Source organism: Hydra vulgaris, chromosome 12 (assembly GCF_038396675.1).
Source record: "Hydra vulgaris chromosome 12, alternate assembly HydraT2T_AEP".
Lineage (NCBI taxonomy): Eukaryota > Metazoa > Cnidaria > Hydrozoa > Anthoathecata > Hydridae > Hydra > Hydra vulgaris.
Window position 1 is genome coordinate 14241528 of NC_088931.1, and position 13473 is coordinate 14255000.

The 13473-nt window shown below is 26.8% G+C and overlaps 1 protein-coding gene across 2 annotated transcripts in view; it reads left to right on the top strand.

Moving 5' to 3' along the window:
* Positions 1-13473, top strand: part of LOC101240612 (serine/threonine-protein phosphatase 6 regulatory ankyrin repeat subunit B) — a 99515-nt gene that overhangs the window by 69826 nt on the left and 16216 nt on the right. For both annotated transcript variants that reach the window (XM_065812271.1, XM_065812273.1), the window contains 3 exons: positions 4639-4746; positions 6684-6881; positions 11510-11608. In XM_065812271.1, the coding sequence (XP_065668343.1) occupies positions 4639-4746; positions 6684-6881; positions 11510-11608 (405 nt within the window). The remainder of the gene's footprint in view (positions 1-4638; positions 4747-6683; positions 6882-11509; positions 11609-13473) is intronic.

Sequence of the window (13473 nt, forward strand, 5' to 3'; positions counted from 1 at the left end):
TTAATTCAAAGCATGAAAGAAAACTGAAAGAATATTGATAAAACGAAATTTTTAGATTATACCAGCGATGAAGCCGTTTATAATGCACTGAAAGATGTAGCGCCCGAAATTATTAATTTTGTGAAACAGAAACTTGCAGAAGAGCAACCAAAAGAGTTTTGCAATTGACGCTAATTTTTTTGGGAGATAAAACAAATGTGAGTTTTAGGGCCCCTGGTGCATATCATTTAGCGAGATGGATGTCTAAAGCGATTTATTGTTTAAAACTTTTTTTATTTCGCGATCAAATGAAAATGAGAAAGGATAATTCAAAACTGAATGCAGAAATTTGCGCTTTCGTTGTATACTGTTATGTAGAGGCCTGGTTTTCAGCAACGAATACTACAGGAGCTCCCCTAAATGATATATATTTTTTGAGAAAATTGGTTAAATTTAAAAATATTAATGAAAACATTGCAACCATTGCAATAACAAAATTTTTAAACCATTTATGGTATCTAAGTGAAGAGTGTACTGCCATGGCAATATTTGACGATAGAATTGATAGAGTTGAAAAAATTAGAATGGCTCAAAAAATTATGGAATGTGCAAATAAAAACATAGAGACTGTGAATGAAAAAGAAGAAGAAAATGAAGAGACAGAAGTCATTGAGAAAAAACTATCGTTGCAAATCCAAGATGTCCAAAATTTTGTTCAAAAAGATCTACCAACTGAATTATTGTCCGCCAGTTCACTTCAGTTATTTAAACGATTCGGTATTTGTGTTGAATTTCTTCAGGACAATCTGCTGAATTGGGAAAACAGAGAGGATTATTGCACAGGAAAAAATATCATTTCAACCTTAAAATGTACAAATGATATTGCAGAGGAGTGAAGTAGATTGAGGATTACAATGAAAAAATGACGAAAAATGAGCATCAAAAACAATTGATACAGGTATGTATAAACAAATTTAATTTTTTGTTGTTTTTTTCTTGAACACATGCTATAGGCTAGGTTTAGAAAACACATTCAATATTATTTTTATTTTATTCAGGTTGTTCAGGAGTACCGGAGAGAGTTCCCAGTCGCCACAAAAGGAGACTTACTTTAATCCAAAATATGTATCTGAAGTGGATGTATCATTTCAATAAATAAAAAATATAGTTTTAAGATAAACTATATCTTTATTTTACGTTTTCGTTTTAATTAGTATGTTTTTATACTAAAATTAAAAAAAAAATGCGTAATTTTATGTTTACAGTCGAGCGTACATTGTCGTTCTTATAGGTAACTGCCTTACATTGAATCTCACAACTTCAGTGTTGATGCGGCATGTGTTAATATTAACCGATTGAGCTGAAATTTGGTATATTTTCATGTCTTATATAAAGGTACTTTCTGGCAAATAATTTCAAAACAATTCGAAAAAAAAATTTTTCCTTATAAATAAGGACCAACCTAATATATATATATATATATATATATATATATATATATATATATATATATATATATATATATATATATATATATATATATATATATATTTATATATATATATACACACACATATATGTGTGTGCGTTTATATATAAAAGTCCAGTGAATTTTGCAAGAGGTAAAATTCAACTGATAAAAGGTTACTTTGCAGACCGCAAATAATTGTGAAATATATATTGAAATAGTTAGGTGGTGGGGATGATTTTTTATGTTTAATAGTTTGGTTTACATTGGGCATAATTTAAGTTTAACAAGAATTTGGTTCATTCATAGATAGAGCATAGCATCCTAAGCAATGAGCTATGCAGTTGTCTCAATCCTGTTAATTAACCTCAAGTTGTAATGTAGGGCTCCTTATGTGGTCATAAAAAATGCACACCTAAGTATTAACAGGGATAGCATCCATGTGCATTATGGTACTTTTAATACTCTGATATTTTTCAGCTTTTGATGGAATCAGAGTTCTGTAAACCATACTACCAGCCGGCCTTGGAACCATAAAACTGTGTTTTAGAGCTGTACCCTCATTAGGAGATAACGTGAAGTGTTATCTCCTAATGAGAGTACGGCTCTAAAAAATCTATGAGTAGAGTCAAGAAGATCCAACAGTCATCATCCTAGTCAAGAAATAATGTAATACAGGTCAACAGAATTATTCTAATTACCCCTAGAGTCTGTGCTGAGAAGCCCTTCTACAAGACAGCAGCTGGGTGCAGTTAACATCTGCCCAAGATGAGTATTTTTATTGAGACACCATCTCTTGCTTTTATTTAACCAAGAGCCCCAAGACAGGGGAATTGAGGTGGATGCAGTTAACATATGCTCTAAATCATCTAATATCTACATCATCTAAATAAACTCAATTGAATTTATAATTTAAATCCAAAAACATAACTCTAGAATTTATATTTTATATTCTATTAGTATTTATTTTATAATTAATAGGTATTTAACAGTAATTTGACTATGTTGTATATATCAAAAAAGTAATTATTTAAGTTTGGTTTAGCAAAGTTTATACAATAAATAGTATAAAACCAATATATAAAAACTTAAAGTACAATTTTTTCTGGATAAAATCTCCACCACCTCTTTACAACCTTCTGTTCCATTAAATCCAATCTAGGATCAAAATAAGATACAAACATTAATAACTGTACAAAGTACAAAGTCTAGCTAAGTTAGGCTTTTACAGCCAGTTCGCATTTAAAAGTACTTATGATTTGAATATTTTTTGTGTCTTTGATTTCCTCAATGCATAGGTTTTAACTATTCCAATTTCTAATAGCTCATATTATAAGCTGTTTGTAAAGCTATTAATTTATCAGGTGGGTTATTAAATTACTATTAAAAAAAAACTGAATTTCCGTCATTTTGTTTGCATTTTTTTTTTTGAAATAAGTTTTTTTTTAAATATATTATTCTTGTTTCATAGTTTTTCCAATGGAGAACTTTTGTTTGCATTGCCTTGTATTATTATTTTTTTTTCTTTGTCCATATAGGGTCTAGATAAGTTTTAAACAAACTTTATATTATACATCACATTTTATTTGCTTTTCCATGCACAAAAGTTATTTGAACCATTTTTCAGTTTTTGTTCCTAATTGTTCCTAAAACTATATGAAATTTTCTGGAAGTTCAACTCTATTTAACGCTGAATCATACATTGTGTAGATAAATTTAGTATTTTTGCCTCTTATATGCATGCTTGGACATTTGATTATTTTACATTGAATTTTAATAGTCATAATTGTGACCATGTTATCATTTTATTTAGATCTGTTTAAGTGTTTTTTAAATCCAAAGTTGATAGTGTTTTTATAAGCATTATAATCGTATTATAAATATTTTAGAATTTATAACTAGTTTTACTTTTGCAAAGCTTCAGGTAGTTCAAAAATTCTATCCATGAGCCAATAATTGTTTTAGGTAATAATAACTAAGTAAATCTTCATTTTCCCTAGGAGGGATAATATAAAAAGTAGGACAAGGATGATAAAAAGATGGAGGGGGAAAATAAATGGAAGGAGGGGAAGATAAAAAAACTCTTAATTATCTCTTCACTTGAAAGTTTTATATTTTTAAGAAGTTTTTAAAACCAAACAAAAAATTTAAAAAAAGGCATAATAGTAATTATTTTTTCTGAATTTTTGGATATTCAGAAAAAAATATTTTCATTTGTTTATTTTGTTAAAATTTATTTTGTTGTATAGTTTTTTAAAAATCTTTGAAAAAACAGACATTTTGTAGTTTCAATTTTTTATTTTGCTCTTTCTATTTTATGTGTATTTAATATCTGTGTTGATTTAGTTTTTTTGCTGATAACAAGAATACCTTTAATTTTTGCTGATATCAAGAATACCTTTAATTTTTGCTGATACAAAGAATACTTATAATTTTTGCTGATACCAAGAAAACCTTTTAAGATTTAATTGAAATTAATTTAGTTGTTAGTAGATTTTTTTTTATTTCTTTTAAATATAAAGTTAAACATTCCGTTCCATAATATAAAACTGGTCAACAGTTTATTTTTGTATAACTAAATAACTGATTTTCCCAATATTTCTTGCAGTATAAATGAATTATCAACATAAAAAATTTATTTTTATAATTCTAATTATCTTGATAATTCATAGATGAATTATCAAGATAAAAAATTTATTTTTAAGTTTTATTCCTAAATATGTTAAAACTCAACTAAATCAATTTGTAACTTTTCTCATTTTTCATCTTTTTACTGCTTATTCCAAAATTTCAAAATTAAGATTTTAGACAATTTGCCAAGTTTCTCCATATTTATCCCATATTGCAATTATTTCATACATATCCAATTATATTATAAAATTTTTTAATTATTTCATACATATCCAAAAAATAATTTGATAGAACAATATTATCTACATACATTTTTATGCAAATATTTATTTAAATATTTTTATTTAGCTGGTTGTTTCAGTTTTTTCGTATGATTTTATATTGATCAATTTTGATTTTTATTTTGATATTTTATTCCAATTTAATATTTTATTGTATATCATTTAATATATTATTCTTTGTATTAATATATCATATAGTATATTATTCTTTATATTAATATATCATATAATATACAATTATTAATAAAATCATATAATTTGCAATCATCAATTCTTTAGTTCGGTTACACTTGTTTACATTTGGCAGCCAAGAATGGTCATGAAGAAACTGTGAGACAACTTCTTAATGTTGAAAAGATTGTGGTTGAACAGCGAACCACGAAAAATGTAAATAGTTTTGAATTTTTTCAATTTAGTTGATTGTTTTGAGAAATATTTTTTTATTATTTTATTCATTTCTTTAATAGATGTATAATAGTATAATGTAATGTAATTGATGAAATATAATTGATGAAATATAATAGATGTAATAGATGACTTTGACTTAGTTGAAGCATTTTATAGTTAAACTATTGTTTAACTGTTAGCATTGTTTAATAATTTTTATTGAACATTACTTTAACCATTGTTTAGTTAATCTTTGAATTTTTTTTTTGTAATTTAAATTTATTTTAAAAAATTTAGTTTAATAATTGTTAAATTAAAATTAACTTCTGGATAACTTAAAAGATATGTTTGAAACATATGAAACAGGTCTTTTAAGTACATTTAACTTATATTTTACTCGGCATATAACTTTTAAATAAACATTGAAATTGATTAGTTGCAATTTCCTTGGGGTTTTGATTAGTTGCAATTTCCTTGCGCTTTTGATTGATTGCATGTATATTCATTTTGGTAGGAATCATCATTATAGGCATTCAATTTCATTTTTGTTTGTTTAAATAAAGGTTGTTTGGGTATGAAAAAATAAATGCCATTTAGAATAAGATTAAACACCATTAAGGAACATAATTATATATTTTGTACATGGAGGACAGTTAACATGCTATATTCTTTTACAATTCATGTGAAAGCAAATAGCACATTAAATGTGGTATTTTATTTTGCTCAAAATACAGTTGTGTTAAGTTTTTTATCTGTACCTATTTTTGCCAGTTAAGGCTTTCCTTATTTCATTGGATTGAATGGCTGGTTTATTAGATTTAGTTCATTAGATTTGGTTCATTAGATTTAATTCATTAGATTTGGTTTATTAGATTTAATTCATTAGATTTTGTTCATTAGATTTAATTCATTCGATTTGGTTTATTAGATTTAATTCATTAGATTTGGTTTATTAGATTTAGTTCATTAGATTTAATTCATTAGATTTGGTTTATTAGATTTAATTCATTAGATTTGGTTCATTAGATTTAATTCATAAGATTTGGTTTATTAGATTTAATTCATTAGATTTGGTTCATTAGATTTAATTCATTAGATTTAATTCATTAGATTTGGTTCATTAGATTTAATTCATTAGATTACTGGGTAATTGGGTTACTGGGTAACTGGGTAATTGGAACTAGTGGCTAATAGTGGTTTTAGTTTAAAACAAATTTTTTTTTTTTAATTATTATTATTAATAATTTTTTTTTTTGTGCAGTTTACCTTCCAATAATTCTGCATTAGAGTTTAAAGTAAAGTTTTTGCAACTGAATATTTTTCTGAGTATTGACTATTTTAACAATATTGAGTACTTTTATTATGACATCATCATTTGGAGATTACAATTAAAGATTTATGAGTTACTTCTACACATATCCTTATTTCTTACCTGAGTTTTCCTTGCCTTTTCTAAAGCTAAGTACTAAGTAGCTCCATCTACCTGTAAAATTAAGAAGAATCTTGAGTAAGATAATTTAAGTGTATAACATAAAAATGATTTATTTTTACCAAACAATGTTATCAAGTATTAAGGATGTATTTGCTATTTTTATATTTATGTTTTATTCATTTTACTACAAAAGTAAATGATAATAAAAGCTAATAATGTTAAAAGACAGCGAATTATATAATAATATTTAAAAAAATATCAATCATGTAATAGTATTAAAGAACAGTAAATTGTTTAATGATATTAAAGTTTAGCTATATTCAAGCTTTGTCAATTGTAATATATATTGCAAGCTGTTACACAATTGATTTTAAAATGTTACATTAAGTTTATTAACTATTAGCTTATTTATATATTATTTTACTAGTAGTAAAGACTGAAGTAAAGTTTAAGAGATTTGTTTTAGTCAATATTTATTATATAAAAATTTTTTGCTAATATTTAGGGTTTAATTCCATTTCATTTGGCGATGTCAGGAGGTCATATTGATGTAGCAAGTCTTCTTTTAAGTCGTTCTGCAGAGCAAATAAATTTCAAATGCTTTTTAGGAAGAACAGCCCTTCATTATGCAGCTTCAAATTATCAACTCAAGCTTGTACGACTTCTTATTGCACAAGGAGCTGATATAAATGAACCTGATAATGCAAGTATTTTATATGTTTCTTACTGTTTGCAGCTTTTGTACTTTTTTTCAGATTCTCACATTTTTAACATTTTAAAACGACAGACATCAATCAAGCAAATAAGGATTCATTATCAGACCAAAGCAAAGAAGAATCAGATAAAGAGAGTGACATGTTAGTACGCACATCTCAGAGTTTTTGCAACACACCAAGCGTGCTTAGTTCAGCAACAAGCAAAGAAAAAGATGAAGATGAAAGTAAAGCTGATGCAAATTCTGATGAAGGATCCTGCTTTGTCTAGTACTAAAACTCTCCAAGATGTTCAAACTATTGTAAAAAAATTCATATCAAAAAAATTTATTATTAAAAAATTCTTAAATTAGTCAAAGAGCTTAAAGAAAAGGCTCAATCTTTTTGAATCAAATTCAAATTGCTGGTTCTCAATGTCAGAACATGTTAAAACTTTCAATGACATGATACCAGCTGAAAATTAATTTGTTAAAGCATTTGAATATGATTGGCCTGATTCATTAGAGACGAGCATTCCTGAATTAGTAGCAACTTTTCAACCATGTAAAATGGTTGAACAGTTGCTACTTGGTTTTGTCTTGGTTTCATACAAGATCTTGCCTAGGAAAAATATAATTTCATATGGACCGAGAACTGAGACAAAAAAAACCCTGAGATTTTGAAAGTATAGAATTTTTTTGTGGGTGAAACACAATTTCACCCACAATTTTATAGTGATTTTTTTCATAATCATTTAAAAATGTATAAATAATTGTTTACTTTTAGTCATGACATTTAAAAAAAATTTATTGTTAAATGTTTAACGATTGAAATAAATAAAAAAAATTTTTATCTAATTTAGAAAGAATATATTTTATTAAAAAATTATATAAAATGTATTACATGGAGAATGCTTTTATTATTATTTTTATTTATGAATAATTGAAATAAAGGATAGGTTTAACAATATAAAATACAGTTTTTCACAAAAGTTGTTTTAAATAAAAAAATCAAAATAAATACATTAAAACAATTAGGAAAACAATTATTATAAAACAATTATTATAAAACAGTTATTATAAAACAATTATCATCTATTATTAATTATTATCTAGAGAAAGTTTAGAAAAATAAAATCAGTAGTTTAAAATTTCAAAAGTATTTAAATAATATTGTAAAAAAATCTGTTATTTATAAAATTAAAGATATTTGTATAGATTATAGTTTTTAACTAATCTAATGGTGGTCATAAAAAAATCATTTTTTATTAATTTTAATTATTAATTTTGGCATTCTTGAAATAAAAGCCATTCTTACAGAATTTTTATTTAAATCGTGTTTGTTTAAACATGCTATCTTGGTTTCTTTTTTTATCTTTATGTTAACTTATGTTAATAAAATTATGTTTATAAAAAAATGATTTAAGTTGAAACATGTTGTTTGATCAATACATTGCTATCACAATATTTTTAGCAAAAAATTTTTTTATTCTATTTTTTTAAACTTATCCTTTTCATAAATTAAGGTATTGTTTGCTTTTTTTCTCAATTGATCTAAGAAAAGATTTTGTTTCAACCATTTTGGATTGTTGAATTTCTCAACAACAAAGATTCTTATATAAATTAACAAAAAGGTTTCTTTACAAAAAAATGTTAAGTAATATAAAAATGTAAAACAAAAAGTAATGGAAAAACAATGTTTCATACAAAATGCTTTCCTGCCTAGTAGCTCTTAGTGATAACGGGTGATCCGGAAGTTATCGGACAATACTAATTTCATTATTTGAGCATAATAATTAGTTTTTGTGGTTTTATGCGTAGGCATAAACGTTCTATAAAATATAAACTTTATTATTTGAAACACAATTATTTAAAATGAGGTTAAATGCAGCTGAACGAGAATCTTTTCGAAAGCGACTAAAAATGTTTTTTGTAAATAAACCTAATATTAAAAAAAAAATAATCGTAAATCATTTTGAAAAGGAAGGATTTGCTCGAAGTACAATATATGATAACCTAAAAAGACTTGAAACTGCTCAATCGTTTTCTGATAGAAAGCACCCTGGTCGTCCGACATCCTGGACTAGAGAAAAGAAAGCCGAATTAACGAGACTTGTCAACAATCGAAAAGGGGTCAGTCAAAGAAAAATAGGTATTAAATTCGGTGTAAATCAATCAACAATTGGTCGTCAGTTAAAAAAAATGAATATTAAATATAGAAAACGTGACAAGACTCCAAAATACACTATAGAACAACAAATAAAGGCAAAGAAAAGAAGCAGGAAACTAGTTAACCAACTCTATAACATAAAATCGCTTCTAGTCATCGATGACAAAAAATACTTTTGTTTTGCAGGGGACAACATGCCTGGAAATTCTGGATACTACACAAATAACAAAAAGACATGCCCAGAAAGTGTTCGTTTTATAGGAAAAGAGAAATTTCCAAAAAAATTATTAATGTGGATAGCCATATCTGACCGTGATATGTCCGAGCCATTGTTTCGCACTTCCAAGGCTGTAGCGATCAATTCATCAATCTATATTAATGAATGTTTAGAAAAACGACTTCTTCCATTTATTCACAAGTATCATGGAGACTTTAACTATTTATTTTGGCCAGATTTAGCAAGTTCTCATTATTCTAAAGATTCTCTAAATTGGATGGACCAATATGTCTATTACATTGATAAAGAATCCAATCCCCCAAATGTGCCTCAAGCACGACCAATTGAAAATTTTTGGGGACATTTGGCACAGAAGGTTTACGAGGGAGATTGGCAAGCTTCAACAGAGCAAGTTTTGATTGATCGCATTAAACTAAAACTACAAGAAATTGATTTAAACTTTTTACAGTCGCATATGAAAGGCGTCAGAGCAAAATTGAGATCAATTGCAGATGGTGGTGTTTTTTCATATAAAAAATAATATATTTTTATTAAAAGATAAATGCTTTATTTAAAAAAAATATAATAGTAGTTTTTTTTTTAATTTATAAATAAGTTATTGACGTTTTTATTTTGTCCGATAACTTCCGCATCACCCGTTATATTGTTTAGTAGTCTAAACAATATATCATGATACCCTTTCTCTCTCTTCCTAGTAGAAAGGGTGTCATGATATATTGTTTAGATCATACCAAAAAAGTTGTTTTTAATATGACCTAAACTACACCCAGTAGAAGGCTTCCTTGGAAACAATCTTGTTTAAAATTGTTTATCTAGTCAGTTTATTTATTAACCTTTTTGTCTCTCTTTATCAATGTTTTTGCAACTTGTCTTTTCAATTAAAGTAGCTTCATCTTACACTAAATCTGATATTCATTAAATTAAAATCACACATCTATCTTTATCCTAATTCATTTATTTTGCAATATGTTGTCATATTTGGGCTGGGGTTATTCCAAGTGTTCTCTCATTTGGAAATCTGAAAAAATGCATTTTAAACATTTTTTTTTTAATTTAATTCTAAATATGTCTGCAGGCAAAAACTGTTTAAACTAAGAGTTTTTAAGAAGTACTTTCATGTGCCTAATACAAGGTGGGGTGGAAATAAAAAGGGGAAAGGAATTTTTAAGTTCGTTAAAATCTTTTAAATAATAACTATAATAAAAATTTCTAAAAAGTATATCTAAATATATAAATATCTAAATTCGTTATTTGAAAATGAGTATATTTCTTTATTATTTTTTTCTTAAAATTTTTTTATACACAACTTAATAATCTTTTGTTTATTTTATCGCAGTTTAGTTTTTTATTTTGTTTTTTAAGTATTTAATGAACTTATTTTTAATAAAGATTGTAAACAATTTATATTTTATCAGTTACCAATAATATATTTGTAAACATAATTTGTGTTCATAAATAAAACTTACATCATATGAACTTACAATGATTTTGAATTAAAAATAAATAGTTTTAATTCCATAAGTAAAAAAATTTTCTTAAAGGAAAATTCTCAAAAAACTCTTTTCTTTTCTTAAAACAAAAAATAAAATTTAATGGTTGTTTTTACACATTTAAACATTTGATGAAGATTTTCGTAAAATCTCAATGTTTAGTATGGTGGAGACTAAAATTTAAACGTTTTTACAATAATGAATTAGTTTGCAAATAAAAACGAAATTAATTTTTTTAATCATAGAATTTAATTATTTTACAAACGTGGTTAACATGTTTTTTACAATAGTTAATTTAAGTTATAAAAATAATAGAATCACTGGCCTATAGTCTATACATAGTGACTACATTAGTATAGTAATACTAATACTAATGTAGTCACTAATTTACACTATACACTCATGTAGAGTTCCTCAGAGTCAAGGGAAAAAGGCTTTGAGCTTATTTGAGTTTATGGCTTTTTAAAATTCAAGTTTCCTAGGTTTCTGGTCAGTAAAACTTAAAAAGTAAAAAACCTTAAGCTCAAATAATTTAAAAATAGAATTTTCCTACGACTGTTGTTACAGAAATAGCATAATATGCAGTCTAAATCATAATGTGCAGTCTAAATTGATTGAAGTTCTGAAAAGAGCCACTAAATTCAGTTCTGAAATAAATTTTAGATTAATTTTATTATCAACTTTGCAAATCATTTAAAAAGCACTTTGTTTGTTTATTTATTCTTTTTTTTTCCAAATTTAGAATGGAATGACGCCACTTCATTGTGCAGCTGAAGCTGGTATTATTGAAAATGTTATCTATTTAATTGAGATGGGTGCTGCTCCATTGCTTTGCGATAAAGTGAGTAAAAAAATTAATTAGACATTTTTTGTTTTTAAAATACAAATGGTTTTATTAAAACTCTTTTTTACTTTTTTTTTTACTTAAAAACTGGCTAAACTAACTAACTTTACTATTCTAACTTTCTAAATTTCTTGGACTAACTACAAGTGAAAGTTTCATTTTTCACTTGAATAATGAATAATGAAAACAAGTATTAAAACAAAAACAAAAATATTAGGAAAAAAAAAAGAAGAAGAACAAAGAAAAAGAATCAAAAACTTTAAAATAGTCTTTTAGATTATATAAACACATACATACTAGGGTGTGTCATACTTTTTTTTTTTTGAATTTTACTTTGCATAGTTTAAAAAAGGGTGAGGTATAATATTAAAAGTTGAGAACCGTTGAAAAAAAAAAAAAGTTTTAGCTACCAGGGAGTCAGTGAGACTATTTCACCAAAAGCCCGGGGGGGGGGGAGGGGAGGAAAAAAACTTAAAAAATGGAAGTATTAAAAAAAAAAAAACTTACAAAACGTAAAAACGCCATCTCTTTCTTCAAAAAAAAATTTTTTTTGTAAAAACAAATAGAGGGGTTTGCCCCCTCCTCCCACTGCCTACCACTGCCTCCCTCCTTGCCTCCCACTGCCTCCCACTGAAACTGTAAAATTTGGTTGTTTTGGAACTAAAAATAAAACTTTTATATAAATCCACACAACATTTACTGGCATTTATTAAAATAAAGTACAATAAAGATTAATTCTTAAACATTGTCAAGCCAATAAGGTTTTGTTTAGATAGATTACGTGACATCAACTTCTGTGACAACTCTAGTCCTTTAATCCAACCATCTCTTCTATCTTCTGTAAAAACATTTTCGCATGCCTGGGTAACTTTTTTTACACATCTTTTGACAGCTTGAGTGTGGCAACATCAGTTTGGTACAATCATTGGTTTAAATAAATACTCTTTGATGTCTTTAGTTGTCATGCAACAAGTCAAAGGTGGTTCAAAAGCTTCATTCCAATCAATAAGATCCTTGAGACAAATTGCCTTAGTATTGATATCTGGTGTCCTTCTTGGTCTAACAGATAGATCTCCTAGTTGTTCATTTTCATCACCTTCTCCTCTTATTTCTAGAATTTTGAGTACACTGAAACTTCTCTACTCTTTATTTTCAGAACAAAGCATAGTTTGAAGAATAGATTCAGAGAAGGCATACTAAGCAGATCGCTTAATAGTTGGAATGACAATATTCTGAATATCGAGTGACTGGTGTTGAAGCAACTTAAGCTGGTAAAGAACATGTTTTGGTCCTTCTGTCCAACTATGTTTAATTTTGATGTTAAACCAGACAGGAAAGTACACTCCCACAATGAACTCGACTAGTTTAAGAAGTTTTTGGGCTGCATCGCCTTGAAGACCATAATGAGATACCCATATTCTACATATTCTATTGGCTGTTGTTAGCCATCTGGCCATGTTAACAGGGCCAGATTCAAGAAGTCCTAGTTGCTGAGGAACATGACCACTGCGTATAGCGTTAACTATTTGATAGCCGTAATACTGATCTGTAGAAAGGTCTTTAACCACATCATTACTTAAGTTAATTAGAGGCTCACCAGTTTCAACTTTACTAAAAAAAGGGTTAATTTCAAGATTGGTTGCTTCATCAAGAAAGCTTCCAATGGGTCCATTCCATTTTTTACCACTTTTAGATTCTCCATCTAACAATTTAATTAGACGTTTGAATGGTAATTCATTGGTGTGTAGAGCACATACAATCCAATTTAACTTTCGCCCTAATTTCAACTCCATAAAGTGCATTACTCCTCCATCACAACCAGTGTTTACATTGGAAGAGTCTCCACCAATTGCTTTTAAGTG